The following is an 18,300-nucleotide window of genomic DNA, read 5'->3' on the forward strand; positions in this document are numbered from 1 at the left end:
GCTGCTGGTCGTCGCAACGTTGGCGCAACTTGCGCAGCGACGTCATTTTCCATAGTGCTAATTAGACACTGACGCTCAAAAAACGCTAGTGTGGGGTATCTCTTAGATGTTGACGTTCATAATGACTCTTCCTCACTTTGTTCTGTTCAAGTCTGTGCAGTTAGCTTATACGGACTATGTCTCTTATCATATTGGCGCCATTTATTTATTACGTAAAACGATTTAGGGGGGACGGGGGTCGAACATGTCATATTTTCTTACAAGGGGGAGGGAGGGGTTTTCATAGTTCTTATGTAAGATCGTTGTTTTTTTAATTTCTATGAAATTATGACGTTTGAAATAACGCGGTGCAGAGTTAGCTTAAACGGGCTCCAGTACCTTTGAAGGTACAAATAAACGTTCCAAAAATTATTATTATTGAAACATAAATACTAAAACCAAACGAGTATTTCTTTTTTCCTGTAGATTCTTACGTAATATAGCCAATATAGGAGGGGGGGGGGTCTGCCTTTTTTATTTTTCTTACATAGGGGTGGGAGGGGGTCAAAAACTGGCAAAAATCGTCTTACGTAATAAATGAATGGCGCCATTATGGATCATCCATTAATTGTGTCACACGAATTTCGAGGTTTTTTGACCCCTCCTTGTCACACCTGCCGGGCCAGCACATGATTGGCGCGACAGTATCTCGCCGCGACATAGACTACCCGTCCCCCTTTAATTCATACAGTTAATAAAAGGCCGGTAGTCTATCTCGCGGCGAGATACTCTCGCGCCAATCATGTGCTTGGCCTACTGGTCACATTTGGCAAATCCCTCCCCCCCCTGGTGTGACGTCACATTTTTTCAATGAAATCGGCAAATCGAATTAAGTATTATTAATATTTTATTAAAATATTTTTGACAAAGTTTGTGACTCCCCCTCCCCCTTGTCACAACATGTCACGTTTTCTTAACCCCCCCCCCCCCCCCCCCTAAACGTGTGATGTAATTAATGGATGACCCCTTACACTTAAAAAACGAAAACCTTTACTTTAGAATTAAACTAGAATTATATCTTCTATTATTTGATGTATACAAACTCACTTGTATCGATGCACCGCAGGACCATATGCAAACGTGAACCCATTTCCAGATCCAAGTCTTGCAAGAAGGACCTGTGGACCCAACTGAACGCCGCTCTCCAGACGAACGGCAAATGACGCCGGCAGCCGATAGTTTGTCTGGTGCGGTACACCGCGCGCAAACTGTCACAATACAGGCGATGGCCGCGATACCGGCTCCTCTATCAATTGCACACTCTCTAATATTACACCTTGTGTTATTTGTAATAGAGTCGTTTCTCGCTCACCGATCGTCGCTTATTTGTGAATTTTCTATGACAGTTCGACACATTTGTAATCGATACGCGTTAGGTAACCGCTAGGGTTTTTATTCATTTTGTGTACGTTGTGCTACGTCCCCATGCAGACATTGACAGAATAAATTTACATCGAGCATTATGTATCAATAAAATATAACCACCATGATTCATAAAATTTAGCCTAGCTCTGTTAACTAAAACATTTTATTTTGTCTTTATTACAAACCAACTATACATACTTTATTACATACTAACCTAACGTATAACTAGTACCCCATTATAACAACATTATATTGTTACGCGTGAAATCTCCGCGTATTGTGCTAAAGTCTACGTCAAACATATGCATATATGTATTTCTCGTCTTATTTCAATAGAGTAAGATGTTAAAGTGTAAACATATCTTTGATCTTTGACGTCATCCGTTTGAGCAAACATACAGTGATTGAGTAAGATGCGTAAAATCTAAGATAATTTCGTGATAAAATAAGACACGTAAACGAGATGGCGCTGTACAGTTCCATACATTTTGTCTGATTGTCAAAAATTGACTATTGACAATTCAATGACCGCAAAATCGCCATCTGTTTTGGATGTGTAACTAAGGGGCACGTTTGTTTCTTAGACATTACCTCTCAATTACAATCAATTATCTTTGGTATGACGACACTTCATAATATTGAAAGTTTGATATAGATTTACTAGTCAAGCATATAAACGGGGGAGGTAGCATGACTAGATTTTATTCTATTATTTCTGACGTGGCCGCGTGGCGTGCACTATTTATACGCATCTCCATTACAAATAATACACGCTTTTCGACTCGATTTGAGGCAACACCTCTATTAGTAGTAGCATAATAACTCATTAGAGGGTAATCGATCTCAGAACAGTTGTATCGATAATCAAAAATGTTGCTAACTCCTGCATCTTATTGTAATATTCATGCCTAAATACTTAGTCCTGTGAGTGGACTTGTGTGACGATTTTACATCTCGAGTAGTATTTAAAAATTAGATCTCAATTTGTAAATAATTTGTAGGCATCACGTAAATTATCTTTAGTTTCATTTGTTATACTTCAAAGTTGATACAAGCTCATTTGAAGGTTGTGCAATAATAGTCTGCAATTGAAATCTGCATGTAAGACAGTTCATGTGTGTTCGTGAGTCGCCTTTCGATCAACTAAGGAGTTTAGCAACATTTACTTTTTATAATCAAACTTATTTATATATCTTACAATGTAAAAATGACATCTTAATTTATTATTTCCAATGTATTGTGACAACTTATTTATTTATACATCGCACTATTTTATATACACATGATTTGCTTATTTCGACTTCCTTGTATGTTTGAAGTTAATTATAGTCTCGGTAAATTGAACTGTATGCGTAAGCTAAGGTGACAATCGTTAACGCTAATCTCAAAAATATCCGAACAACAGATGATAACGAAAAATCACGTGGAAAGTTCCATACATTACTTACTTTTCAATTCGCGTTACCAATTCACGATTGTGGTCTTCGCTACGCCCCCTGTTAACTAGTCAATGGTTTTGAGGAAATATCATTGGTGAACCAGTGAAGCTTCAACGCTTTAGCTCATTTAGTATCTTTTTAAATAGTTTAAGATGCTGGTTTTATTTTAGTGCCTTCTGCCTATAAACGTCTTCGTTTCGAATGTACGCGAAAGGCATTAAATGAAAAATCTCTTTCACGACAAATGTTAATCAAATGCAGTTTGATTTTTTTTTATGTTTTTGCATAACCTGTTGTTCGATTAACATTTATTTTTTAGTTAAATACGCCGGCGTGGTGGGTAACTTTCTCCCAAGTAAATATCTAATATGATGCGTTTAAATTTCGCACAAAACATTATTCTGTTGTGATGTTTTTGTGGTTTACATTACGTCCATAAGTTTCAAAAAGTTTTTTTTTTAGTTGTGTTGACTAACCTATAACCATTTATTTATGGTTAGTTGTCCACTGCGCCGCGTGACCACTGCACTGCAGAGGTTTTTGTTAAGAAGATCTCCGTCACGTGTGTAAGTACCGTAAAGAAAATGATTGTCGTTCTTTACTCGTTTTAGCCTATTTATTTGTATTTTTTATTATTGTGAGTGCAGGACTTTGTTGAAGCAAAACTGTCAGTTTTAATCATTCATAAGCTTTTTGATATACATACATTGCTTCGGACATTTTGTTTATGTGAATGTCTAACTGTATTGACGAAGTGTAAAGAATTCAAAATTGATAACAAAAGTCCATATTATATTTGGTAATTGGCTTAAGATGTTTCAAGTGACCTAATAGTGTCATTAAACTACAAGATATTAGACAGAATGTAGAAGACGGCCGTCGATTCACTATTTTTGATATTCTCTTGTCGAAATTTGCAGTTTCATGGATGTAAAGTACTACGCGTCTTGGTGAGATAAGGTAGACGTGTGGTCGATTCTATAATAACTTTATTTACACATATTATTATAATATTATAATGCTGAGTAGCATCTTGAAGCCTTTGAAATATATAATGTATAGTCTGACGCGCCGGCAACAGATTCGCAGGCAAATTCAACCTGACTTGAGCTGTAGTATCATTCCGATGTTAGACGCCGAAAGAATACACGCCTTTTGATCATACAAGATTAAGATGCATATAAAAAAATTAAATTCCATACGTTCTTCCAAGTTTAAAAAGCAATATTAATATATCAATCTATAAGCGTATTTTATATGGCGTAGCACTTCTATTGTAAGGAATATACCGCTTATAGGTATTAAATGTTTTGCAACATTTTTGAGCATTGGGTGTTTTTAATAATACGTTTTTTACATTTTATACAATCATGAACAAAATATTAATGTGACGTGTTAAAAGCAAGTGCAAGTTGCTCATTTCAAAATCTTAGTACCCGATAGCTTATAATAAGAGTAGGTATGTATGATAGTGTTGCATATTGTCTTTAATGTTGAATTTGAGCCCTGTACCTAAAGTACGATCAAGCAAAATAATATGTACGTAACTTAACAGTCCTTGATACTATTGCACGTTCCTCTACACGTTTCGAGTTTCAGATTAGATGGCCGTTCCGAAAGCTGAAATTAATTCGGATGCGTAGCTCGCAGCTCGGGAGTAATCGTGCCTAATTTATACGACATTAGAGCAACCCATTGTGCCTTGACATCAGTCGATCGTGGTCGGGATACTCATTCATTACGCGCCTCGCCCGAATGGCGGGAGCTCCGTACGATACATGGGCATTTTCATTTGGTTATACGCCCAACTTAAGTGTACTTAGTTAAACAAGGCATCTCACTTTCAGATAGTCGCCAACCTTTAGCGTTTGATTGCTACCCGGTCGTGGTACAATATTAAATTGATATGCCCACGAGCTATACTTTTAATAAATCGGTATTGAAATTAGTGGTAGAAAAACTCTTGATTCGTGTAGTTTTAAATGTGGAGAAGTGCAGTGTTTATGACTACATATATCATAAATAACCAAGCCATTTAGAGAAAAACACGAAAAAAATGTAGGCAAATGTTTCATCAGTTTCCCACAAAAATTCGCCAGCAATGAAATTTATATGCGATCTCACATTGGAATGATATATTTGTTGCCGGCCCCGCGTTACGTAGTTTTAGTTCAATAATATCTTTATAATATTAGATGTTTATGTGCATTCATTAAAAGTATGAATGTCTTAAACATTCAGTAGATAGTAAATTTTAGGATGCTAGTTAGTATAAAATGACGTTGGAAAATCATTCGAAAATTGCTACGCCAGCTGCATCTTTTAATCGTATTAAAGGAAAAATTCTTTAAAGGGTTTTATATATATACAACTTCCAGTATTCAGTGTTTGGGTGTAGAATACTTAAACATTTAGCGCAATAGTTTGCAATCTTTGAGTCGTTAATAATGCACTTTGGGTTGCGTGCGTCGCGGGGATACCCCTTGCGCTTTCAGTTCTACCGGCTCGACTTGTAGCAGCTTGAGGTTGGGAGTTAGACCAAGATAACTTTGCAGCGATCGATAAAAAGTAGTATTTGAAAGTCCGTATGACAATCCGTGACACCACCACACAAAAAAGGATAAAATTGCCTTGATAATTGTGATGATTGTGAAAATCAGGCTTCTACATTTCAATCATAAAAATGCGGAACACAAAGATGACGTTTACCAGATTAGGAGGCCTATACCTATTAGATGTGGTCAATTTTCTGTGAAATTAAAACCTTGGTCGAAACTAATTATTTTCTAAGTATGGTGCAAGTATTAAGCTGTCGCATTCCGCTTACATGTCAACATGTCTTTGTGACAGCTAAGAAACATTGCCATATGTATATTTTTAAGTGGTTGTCAAATTATTGCGCTGCAGTTATTTTGGTCTAACTAGATATCTAGAGGGCGTTCATAGTAACACGGGTTTGCCATTCATGGTAAAATAACTACATTGACAAAAAAGATTGTTTTCTTTCATTGACGTAGGAGAGGCGGGGCTACAGCGTGTCTCGCGAGGTGTTCCTCGTGCGACGCTCGCATCTATCGCACTTCTGTAACTGTAGTTTACGAATAAAGTGTTCAGTCTTTCGTAATTAAATTTGTCATAATAACTCGCCGTCCATAATTTATTTGCGAATCTGAATGAGCGTAGGCTTTGTTTTGCATCATTTTCCTATTAAACTCATAAAATATACTTATATTTTTATTCAAATATTGCAGAATTTAAATATATTGTGCTCTTTGGGCATTATTAACATTATCTGGTGTAATTTCTCTGGAGATCGCTTTTTCTTTCTCCATACCTAATGGCATTAAAAGTGCTTTGACATTATGTCTCAAAGAACTATTTTTACACTTTGAAGCATATAAAAAAAAAGATAAATATATCGTTAGTTTGGTAAATATAGTGCGTTAGTAGGAGCATATTTTAATTAGTCGTTTAATGCATGTTCATAGTCTGTAACTTGTAATTCACCCAATTTTTGCAAGTCGGCGAGGTTTCGTATTGTGGTTTTATTTTGTTTGCTGGTTATCAATCAATGGTTGGACTTTGCTTAATTTAAATATTATGCACCACGTGTTCCATCATTATCTACCTACTTGATATAGTTTCGTCCATGCCTTGGCAACATATTTGGCTGAATTTCAATATCAAGTTTGTAAGGTTCATGTTTATCGTAGCGCGTAGTAAATCGGATTGGAAATACCTACGATAGAACAATAGTTTCATCATAATAGTCGTTTGAAGGCGTGAAGCCGCCAGTGCCTGATCATAATAAAGCAAATACAGCAAGTTACTTCTGCCTGTAGCGAGAGATCACTCGCGCGCGTTAACTCGGTACAAGAGTCAATATTCTTTTAAAATCGAGGTAGCGCATTCGAGCTGATATTGTATGACTCCTTCGCAGCCGTTTATAATAACGGCACTAGAATATGTCGAGCGTTCGCAGGTTGAGTGAATTTATTGATTTGGTCGTGTTTAGCGAATTATAAGTTGTCCTGTCCAGTAATACTCATGGCAATGCAAGTTGAACACTACGTCACATCACAATCGGTTAGTTATTATACAGTATAGCAAGTCTGTTAGTCCAAATCGACGATGCATAATTATTTTATACATCTGGATTTGTAGTTTAATTATACACTTTGTAAGTGTGGTGTCTCCGCCTATTAAAGTATGTAACCATTACAGTTCGAGTGGCTACTTATTAGAGTACGTAATAAATTTATATATTTTTTTTTTTGTTTCATGTCGCATACATATTTGTTGTCATTTCAATTGCACGTTGGTACCGTGAATTGTTATCATAATTTAAATTGTTTGGTGTAAGATACATATTTATGCTCACAATTGCAAGACGCATGATTTGTTGGCAAATAGCGTGTGCCGCTGCCGGCGCGCGGCGCTCCGCGCGACAACCGTCGACTCTTGCAGGACGTAAGACTGACAAGCACCTTGTGAAGTAGTCGAATGTGGAGTCCTTATTAAAAATGTATGTCCAGGATGTCTGAAAACAACACTCCATTCACCCGTGTTTAAAATTAATACTCCTTGTTTACTCCCCACATTGTTTTATGACATCCTGCATATAATAGAAGTGCCCATACATTTATATTTAAAATTATATATCTACATAGCACTAGACATTTTGCTCCGTTGTCGCAAATGGTTGTAATTATAAAGGTATAGGTAATATTAATAGTTAAATGATAGACTGTTTTGCACGATTTCTGGTGTGACGTGATCACAAGTCACTGCTCCGAGTTGCGAGGCGGGCGGTCCAACTCTTTGTGATGACAAGTGGCAAGTAGCGAGTACTCGCCCACTCGCAACCCGCACTTTTTTAACATTCGGTATTCTACCTACGCAATATCTCCCCACTATTATAAAATGTATGTTTCAACTCAAAACTCGAAATATTTTGACCTCTACATAATTTTTATTACTTTTACGATTACACATATTATAATAAGTCTTTTATTGAAGTAACATTATTTAATTATTCAATATACTTATTCTATATTTAAGACAAATGTGTTTTATTTACGGCAATTGCATGCGTCCTTTGGCTACCTTGTTAACTTACTATCAGTTTTGCGTATTTAGGCGCTGGTATTGTAGATACCAACAGAACCAGAGGGTTTGGCTTCTATCCGATTTATAATCATCATGGTTTTTCATTTCAAAAAGTAGGTAAAAGGGGTCATCATCATACCAGCCGAAAGACGTCTACTGCTGGACATAGGCCTCCCCCAGGGATTTCCACAACGACCGGTCTTGCGCTGCTCTCATCCATCGGCTCCCCGCGGCACATTGCTCGCAGAACCGATGGCCGATGGGGCAGAAAGGTTCTTGAGTGGCGACCGCGAACCGGAAAACGCAGCGGGAAAAGACCCATAACAAGATGGTCCGACGATCTGGTAAAAAGGTTAAATAATAATAAATAATTGAACTAATCCTTGGCACTAAGATAAACCGCGAGGTACTCCAGATAGGTAACTAATTAATCTAATTATACACGCAGACGAATAGAGTCCTAGAACAAAAATAGAACGATACCGAGGTCACGAACTTAGTGGGCAGGCGTATCTAATTGAAATTCAAAGCGATAGCATACTCTTAAATGTACCTAATATCTACTTACCGTCAACTTCCTCAACATTGCCTACCATGCTCAACATGGCAATGTTGGGCAGGGTAGGCAATGATACAACCGATATTTTGCCGTCTCAAGGAAAAAAACCATAACTGACAAAAAGTAAGTTTCGAGAAAAAGCCAAAAAACTTTGCGCTCCTGTTCAAATAGGTTAAATTCTAAGTACAAAGTTGAAACTTTTGTTAATGAACAAAGTAATAGTGTAGAATTTTTATGGATTATAAATTATTCGATTATCTATTTTTTTAAATAAGTTATTTAGAAAAAATAGTTACTACCTCGTAAAACAAATAGAATAAAAATATCTTTACTAAGATTAAATGACATAAGTGCGTACTTATGTTTTTTGTGTTAGTTTTGCACTACGATGTCTAAGAAATAAAAGCACAAGTACACAGTTGTGCTTATGTTACTAATCGATCTAGAAGCTGAAAAAGCACAATTGGGTACTTTGTGGTTTTTTTGCTTAGTTAAAGTTATCAAATTATGATTTATCTTTGAACAAGTTTGGGAACAAATCAAATTATTTTATTAAATATTTTGATTTGTGTATTTGTGTTTATGATTTATCTCGTTAAAGGAATTCATAAAAATACGATGAGGAATCAAAATTATTTATTAAAAGAAAACAAATAAGATACTTATTAAATCACATTTAGAAACGGGTCTATCGCGAATTTATTTTGTTACCTTTATTGTGTTTAAACCGCGAAAGTTTTAAATAAGATACTTTTAGAGATCTTTGAGTAATAATGTAACACAAAACTAAAATTAACCACAATTTGATTGCACTAAGTAATTACTAATTCTTTGAGATACCCTTAATAATCGCAACTCATAAAACAATTACGATCATCGCCAGGCTCAAATCCGAGTATCGTCGACTTACGAAAATTGCTTCCAGAATAAGAAAAAACCAAAAACATTAAGATGTCACACCAGTCATGCTCCGTATTACGAGTTTTGAAAAATTTTGTGGTGGAAATTGGAGGAGTTACGAGGAACAACTGAATTGTTATAATTACAAGTTATTACATGACATTTCGGAAGAAAAAAAGGTCTCTCTCTTGATAACAAAATTAAATAGTAACGTTTATGACACATTTCCATTAGGTGCTCCAAATATACCCAACCCAAATTTTTAATTCTAGACAAGCTAAGGGGCTTGAATAAATGTGCCAATTTTCATATGTGCAGGTTATATAAAGGTTTCAAGTTATGAAGGGGTCAAAAGTAGCTCGAAATGGTTCGTGTAATACACACGGTTGCTGCTTTTTCTTTTAACTTGGCTGGACACGCTGCCGCGTGTCTAGATGTTCCAACTAAACAGCTAGGCGTATCTAGAGAAAATAAAAAAAGAGCTCTTTTGTATTTGAACCAGGCTGGAGTAGTTTTAAAAAGGCAAATATAACCCTGAAACTGAAACCAAATGTCAAGCCAAAATTTTTCCTGCAAAAATGTCCTTTTGTATTAAAATCTAAGGTTGAAGCAGAATGCGGTACACCAATACACGTTAACACTTCTCATGTTTTTCAAAATAGGCAGGAGTTAATACGTGCGTACTGCGTCGTACTCGCAACCTCTTCCAAAGGAAAAAAACCGATCAAGCCGCACGCGCCAAGTGAACCGCCCGAAATCTGTCTTTGAGGAGACCGGAGGGGGACTACCTACTAGCCTGATAAAGCATAACTGACAACAATGTTTAAGAAATAAACCACAAGTTCACTGTTTTTGAAACCGACACTAAGCAGAAAAAGCATAAGGAAGAGTCATACGAGACAGAAAAAACATAACGTGCAACTTATGTTTTTTTAGGTTCCAAGAGTTATGACTAATAATATTTTTTTACTAACAAAAATGAACATTTTTGTCAACTTAAGGGTTTTTTACATAGAATTTTTATGTAATACTAAACTATGGTTTTTCTTCTTATGAAATAGATGTTGGGCTTAAATTCAACACAAAAGGGAAAAAAAACACAAGTCGTCACTTTAGTACTTTTCTGTCTATGAATATATACTTATGCTTTTTTTCTCAAAAAGGAAGTAACTTTACCAAAATGGCGTGTAGTTATGCTTGTCTAAATCTTGACCTGTTAGAGATAAAGAAATAACTGCTAGATAGAAAAATCACATTTTTCTTCCTGATTTCGAGGGTGTCAATAACTCAATTTCGCAAAAATTGTCACTTATGGTTTTTCTCCTTAAGGCGGCAGTATTGGAATCATACTTTCAGCTAGCTGTCATTAGCGCTCGCACTAATACTTGCGGTGACAAGTCAAGTCTGAACGAAATGAACGCGCGAATGACGGCTAACGGATATCATTCCAATATCATTCTAATATCGGTTTGATGTCAGTGCACATTCGAATTGACCTGTGAGACAAAGACAACTGTTTTGTAAAGAACCACCGTTTTTTAAGGCAAACAATGTTGGGCATTGTGGGCAAATGTTGCGGAAGTTGACGACGGTATATCGCCAAATTCACGTGCCATTAATTAGCTACGCGAAACATTTCATGGTATAAATAATTTACTTTCATAAAAGTTCACTAATAAAGGTATATTATTTTTACAGGTAAGATATTTTTTTACCTTAATTTTCTTCGTGTATATTTATGAGGCGGTATTTTTCTAAAATTCGTAACTTCTAATTAAATACACGATAGATTACAATTTCTAATAATTACTGAAACATAAAACTTGCTTCAAAAGCGGTTTCAGGTTACCTTTCGTTTCAGGTTTCGGAGAACAGCAAATAATTACAAAATTAATTTATTTGCTTGTTTTGCCAACGGTATTTTAGGTAGGGCATAGATAACGGCTAGGCACGGCGGCGAGGCGTGACTTGCACGTGCCGCACAAAGGGAGCGTCAGCAAAAATGCCAGCCGCAGCAGCCGAAATGAGTTATGATATCGTGCGGACGGTACCGGACTGGTCTGGTTCGACTCAGATAAGTCTGTGACCTAACACATTTCAGAATGGGATTAACATATAGCCGGTGCGTGCCGTATTTAAAACAATATGTATTATTAACTATACAAAACAAGGTCGGACACGATTTAATATCTAATGTGGAATTTCAATTTATTTACTTAATGCCATGAAGGTACTAAATGTATAGAGCGCCATCGTTTTATTTTACCTACTAACTAAATCAATCTATAATAATTTTAGTTTTTACACGACTGCCCAAAAAAAGAGTGTAATGTTTTTCTTTTTCTGTGTATTGAGTAGCGTGAGCGTCTAAAGGTTATCTACCTAAAAACTATGTATTTATGATGTAGGTGATAAACAAGCATACAACACACCTGATGATAAGCGGTACGTAACTAATAACTGCTACGCGGTAACGTAATTGATATTATCTCAATTTACCCGGCCACGCATGATGTAAATCTTTTAAATGAATGTACATTTTCAAGCAGCACTTTTTCCTTAATAATTTGTGGTTATCAAACTACATAACATAATATAAAGTTAGGTTGTCTCTGACTTTGAGCGTTATATATTCCACAGTACCTATATGTGTTTTTTGTCCACGGTCTTCTGACAGTCTTTACCAAATTTTCCAGTAATTTTTATTCATTTATTATATAGGTATACCAAATTATACCTTATTACATTCTATTTTCAGTCTTTAATGTTACATATTGTATGTAATAAGCAAATATTAAAAAGTGTATGTCACAAGGAATATTATTAAGCTACCTATTTAAACAGACAGGGCTAGATTACATGAAAAACATAACACCTACTACCTACATTACGACATTCTGCATTAGGTTAGGTGTGCGCGCCAAAGAGAAGTATATTTTCACCTCAGCAGATCGAACAAGGGTAGGTACTTTGCTACTTAAAACGGAGAGCAGAATCGCATTTTGCTCACTGAGTGAGACAAAATGGCATTCAAGTGACCTTTATATTCAAATGTCATTTCAACATGCATGGCCTAATAGGTACAAGATCGAAATACTTGGATTCTATTCTCTTTCCCTTTCACGTCGTTAGCAAAGAGAAACAGACAAAAAAAAATTCAAACGACATTCAAAGCCATATTGACGGTTTGTAATATACCCCAGAAAAACGTCAGAACGCATCGTTCCAAAACGCGTACGAGTATGAATGCTTAATGCGGGCCGGAACAGATTTCCATGACCAATCGCCTCCCGGGCGAAAACTCGTATAGTGGTTAACGGCTATGTATGATCATAGAGTAACTTATACTAGAGCGGTACTGTCTAGTAAATTTTGTAACCCCAGTAAATTCACTGCCATCTGTCGACACACTTTAAAACTAAAAATAAATATTTATAAAAATACGATAAAATGTATTTAAATATGGATAAATGATTTTTTTATTTGCATTAATTATTTTTATATGATTTTGACCCATGTTCTTTCACTGGTATGCGTTAAAATTATAAATAACAAACGAAACAGTCAACGCCCTCTATACGAGTGTAGGCCAAAACTAGTGGCGCCATCTGATCGAGAATCAAATTTTCGTTATTTTCGAGGCACGTTTTTTCCTTAGACTGTATCCATCTATTACGGAGTTATATCTATCTTTGGTATGATGAACCCTCGTGAACGTCATCAGCTGCCGCTCCGTTGGTGGATTTAGGAATGGCAGCAAATATATAATATAATATGTTTAGTCATCGCCTCCCGCTTGATACTTTGTCAGATGATAGTTCAGATGCTATTGTGAATAAACAAAATCGTCAGCCGATTGTATCGCTGTGGAAAGACCGTCAGCTGGTGGCAGGCGCAAACTTCGTCAGTCATCGCCTCCCGGGCGAAAACTCGTATAGCGGTTAACGGCTAATGTATGATGAACCCTCGTGAACGTCAGCTGCCGCTCCGATGGTGGGTTGAGGAATGGCAGCCACCGAAACGCGTAACACGGTCTTTCCACCGCGATACAACCGGCTGACGATTTGTTTTATTAACAATATCATCTAAACTATCATCTAACAAAGTATCAAACGGGAGGCGATGACGCCGATGACTGAAAATAATTATATTTTTTACATGTTCATGTGACCAGCTGACGGTCTTTCCACAGCGATACAATCGGCTGACGATTTTGTTTATTGACAATAATAGCATCTAAACTATCATCTGACAAAGTATCAAGCGGGAGGCGATGACTAAACTTTTTTTATAGACTTTATTTGCTGCCATTCCTCAACCCACCAACGGAGCGGCAGCTAACGTTCACGAGGGTTCATCATACATAGCCGTTAACCACTATACGAGTTTTCGGCCGGAGGGCGATTGGTCATGGAAATCTGTTCCTGGCCCGCGGTCTATAAACATGGGAACAATTTAGTTTAGTATGGAAATTTTTAAGTTTCATTTTACTTAATTTCTATAATTTTATGTCGCACTATTTATACGTGAAACGTCGCAATTTCAAAAACTTGCGTCATTTAAGACAATGGATGACTAGGTATATTATGATTATTATGAACGAACGTCGTTCAGATTATGACGTTGTACTTTTGGTGCTTGTGTACCGACGTACGGAAAACATGCTTATTATGAGAATCATAATACTTCTAGTGCTACAGTCTCAATCTATCTATCTATCTTCTATATACATAATATAATAAAGCGGAAGAGGGTCGAAAGTCTGTACATGGAAGATATTCGAAAAAAAATTGGCTGGGGATACTTAGAATCGATAACAGAACACGTTCCAACAGTTTTTAGATATTTTGTCTGTTTATCTGTTTGTCTGTTTATTTGACCGCGCATCACGTGAAAACGGCTGAACGGATTTTGATGCAAACTTTACTAATCTGTCGAGAAAACCACGGCCAGGTTATAGGCTATGAAAATTTGAGAAATTTCACCCCTAACGGGGTTAAATGGGGGTTGAAATTTTGAATCCATTACACAAATGCTTTGAAACTTCTTAGAATGGCATAATAGACGATTACAAAAAAGTAACTTCAACGTTTTTGGAAATTTAACCCCTCAGGGGGTTGAAAAGGGAATGAAAGTTTGTCTTGGGGTGCAAATTTTATTTTAAGCTAGGAACTTGAAACTTTGCAAAAAGGTATTATATTAAAAAGCAAGAAAACTACTTTCAGCGCTTTTGAAAATTGATCCCTTAAGGTGGTAAAAAAAGGTGTTGAAAGTTTGTATGGAGGTCAAACATTTTTTGAGTGCGGAACTTGAATCTTTATATAAAGGCACAACGACGACTGGTCACCAGTGTCACCACAAAAGTACCCTACACTCGATTTAGTCGAAGGTGCAGGTCCTAAAATACAAAAGATTTCCTTTGGCAGGATTGGATTTAAGAAGTGGAGCCTTTTTGTGATGTAAATATGTAAAGGGGGGGAGGGGTCTCAACTTTATCTTGATATCTATATCATTTAAGCTACTAGGCCAAGTTTGGTATCGTTTTCGGATAAATCAGGGATGCCGAATTCATTTATGATATCAAAATGACACCATTCCGAAGTAAAAACCCAAAAAATATGAAAAAAATACTTTTTTTTAATTCCTCTTCACGCTTAAACCGGTCAATCACGCTGAACCATTTTAATTTTGAATGAGGTCGAAAAAAACTGTTGATTTTGGAGTGTAGTTTTATTTAGCGGTAGCTAATTGTAAATTATTTTATCTGGACAACAGTCCTCTAGCGTATCCATCTGTCAACTTTATTCAAGTTCCGCCTCCAGGGGAAAGGGAGAGAAATTAGGGGTGAATTAGGCGCTTACTAACTGACACAGACCGAATTCCACGCGGGCGGAGCCGCGGGCACAGCTAGTCATTTAATAATCGTAGAAACAGTCACCAAGGTGAAATGGTAAATAAATAGGTATATATATATACAGGCTGTCCTTAGTAATTGGACAAAGCCGGAATGTACATATGCATTAAGGTATTTAGAACCAATATACAAAGTATCATAACAACCGGTGTAGCGGTTACGAAGAAATTAACAAATTACGATTTTTTACTTTGGAGCAGCCTGTATGTGTTAATAGCTCCTGAAGTATGAAACCTTCTTTGACCTTATTGATATCTTTTTTATTTATGACATTAATAAGATTCTGACTTTTGACAAATGTCATCATTACCGCACATTTTCGAATGTTGTTGTCATGTCTCTTTTTGTTGTCGATCATTGGAATAAATTTTTGTTTAAAAATTTATTTTTTTATCTTTTGTTCTACTTAAAAAAATATTAACGTTAGAGCATTCCTGAGAAGTAACCCTACGTGGGATTTCAGGGTTTGTCCAATGGCTAAGGCCAGCCTGTATACACACACAGTCACATCTTACTTATCGTGTATGCGAAATAATTTTGTAGCGTCTATTTTAGGATATAAATAAGGCAATTACTTTCGGTACTTAGCTATCTTGTTATATTTTCATCAGTTGATAACAACTCGCTGGGTCGGTATATATCAACAATAGTACATTGTGATACAATACAACGTAGCACACGTTGGTAATTACACACGAGGCGATATTATAAGCCGATGTGTGTAATGACTAGTGATGTTACGGAGCTCCGTTTTCGGTTCCGTTAAGTCGTAACTTCCGATTGGTATTACACATCCGCTTCGGTTCCGATTCCGATACTTTTGAATCGGAAGTTATATCGGATGTCAACGTTTAGCGCGGCGGTGGGACATGAGCGGCGTACAACAAAAACAAATAGATTTATTTATACCTGATGTACCATTCGCTCATCTTCCCGCTTGCCACGTGCTTCACTAATTAGTTGTTTTGTTTTATTTGTGTTATTAAATTAAAAATATGGTCGTATGTATTGTGTTGTGTGATGTGTACCTACTGACAGTGCTGACTCAGGCTCCGATTCCGATTCCGGTTCCGTTTTCGGTTACGATTCCGTTTCTGGTTCTGATAAACAATATCTGGTTCCGCTTTCGGTTCCGATAAGACCACATCCGTTACATCCCTGGTAATGAACAATGCACACGTGTTTCATACGACGTTTTTCAACACATGCGAGGAAAAAAAAAGAAACTTTCATATTAATCAAATTTTAATTGTTAAAACAGTAAAAGTCTAAAATCTGTCACACTGCCTGTACCATTCACCATTGTGTACCTACCATTGCAGTACCTACATATGTCGATAGAATATTGTGATAGCTTGTCCGTAAATCCGACATTAACTCTACTTATCAATGATTGGAACTCTTAGAACGATTATCCACACTAGCTCTAATGGTTCGATGTTATCTGTTCCTCCATGGTAGGTGCCTAATTTGGTTTAATCAAGCAGACCTATTTGGATTGATTTCGACCGTTGTGTGGGTGTATCCATGTTGATATATTAGTAAACGTCAGTCAGGCTGCGAAAGTATCGGACCTAAATAAACTGCCGCCCCAAGTGCCCTTGCAAACGCTCAACGAATACGAGCGAGGTAATGGCTCAGTATGAGTGGACTTGCTGATTATTAAGTACACGGCGCGCCCTCGACCAGTGAAGACGTGTCGTTGCTCCGTGAAGAGGATCCTCGTAAATTGGATCGAAACATATCGAGCTTATTCGACTTAATAATACGTGAGTGAAACCGGGTCACTCACGTATTATTAAGTCGAATAGCTCGACACGTGAGTGACCCGTTTTAAAATAATTTAATATGTTTGAGTCTGACGGGAGTTTTATAGTCAAAACTGTAAATTTCCTTGATAAAATGTGGTGAATTAAAAAAGATCTATTCGCAGCTGTAATGCTGCAATGAAAGTCACTCATTTTACCAAGAAAATTCATTGTAATCAATGTAGTCTGGATATCCCTTGAGGGAGACGGGGCACCATGGTCTCAAATGCTCAGGGTATCAAATTATCTTAATACGACACTGCGTGCGTTACATACATACAGTTTGCTTAATTTGTGTTTGGTGAAGCTGGCCCTAAGAACGAAAACTTGAGCCCATAACCTGAGGTCTCGGTATAATGGTGCGCTCAATAATTCGATCACCCGCGCCTGCGCAAGCGATTGGAATACATCGGTCACAGTGCCCCATTTGATGAATAAAACTAAGGGAATCTACTAAATGCTTCACAGCTTTCTTGGGTTATCGATTTGTTTATTTCTGTTTTTATTTGTTTCGTTGTACCACATAATGAAGTTTTTTCTTTTATATTGAATTGAGAAAAGACCCTTCCATAATTTTATCACAAATTTAAAGTTAATTGAATATCATGTATACGTCGGTGTGTATTTTCGTTTTGGGATAAACGGTCAGCATCAGAAGAGCAACAAAAATATATCGAATGCGATCTGTAGGAATATAATTTCTATTGGAGCCTTGTTTTATCGGCTACTGCATATTTGATACTGATTGAGGCAAACTTGTAAATACCTATTACTTTTCGTGTTTTCGATTGGATGTTCCGTAAAGGTTACTGAAGTTAATAAACTATAAATGTACCGACAAATAAACTAGATTAATTTAAGGTACCTATAAACTATTTTGATCTGCAGGCGCCAAAATGAAACAAAAACTCTAAATAATATCCTATCGATAGCAACGCCGTATTTGCATAATACCTAAAATACCTAGCTATTAGCTATACATAAGAATAAAGATCATTTATTTTCAGCTAAAGGTTACAGACATTCCAGGGGTCTCCGCACTAGGTAGTTAGGCAGACATTGATAAAAAAATATGAAATACTTATTTTAATTGCGTTAATAAACCTGTTAAATTCGATTTCAATAATTAAATTCCTAGCTATGTACGTTTTCATGACTAAATACATA

General features: G+C 36.5%; 1 protein-coding gene and 1 long non-coding RNA gene across 2 annotated transcripts in view; one reads left to right on the forward strand and one right to left on the reverse strand.

Annotated features, from left to right (window-relative positions):
* Nucleotides 1-7,909, forward strand: part of LOC134743689 (zinc finger SWIM domain-containing protein 8 homolog) — a 41,551-nt gene extending 33,642 nt beyond the window's left edge. Inside the window, exons 28-29 of the mRNA XM_063677292.1 lie at nucleotides 1,136-5,368; nucleotides 5,769-7,909. Coding sequence (XP_063533362.1) covers nucleotides 1,136-1,202 — 67 coding nt within the window. The 3' untranslated portion in view covers nucleotides 1,203-5,368; nucleotides 5,769-7,909. The remainder of the gene's footprint in view (nucleotides 1-1,135; nucleotides 5,369-5,768) is intronic.
* LOC134743807 (uncharacterized) overlaps nucleotides 1-18,300 on the reverse strand; it is a 576,396-nt gene that overhangs the window by 222,797 nt on the left and 335,299 nt on the right. The window lies entirely within an intron of this gene.

The sequence above is a fragment of the Cydia strobilella genome, chromosome 8 (assembly GCF_947568885.1).
Source record: "Cydia strobilella chromosome 8, ilCydStro3.1, whole genome shotgun sequence".
NCBI classification, from domain to species: domain Eukaryota; kingdom Metazoa; phylum Arthropoda; class Insecta; order Lepidoptera; family Tortricidae; genus Cydia; species Cydia strobilella.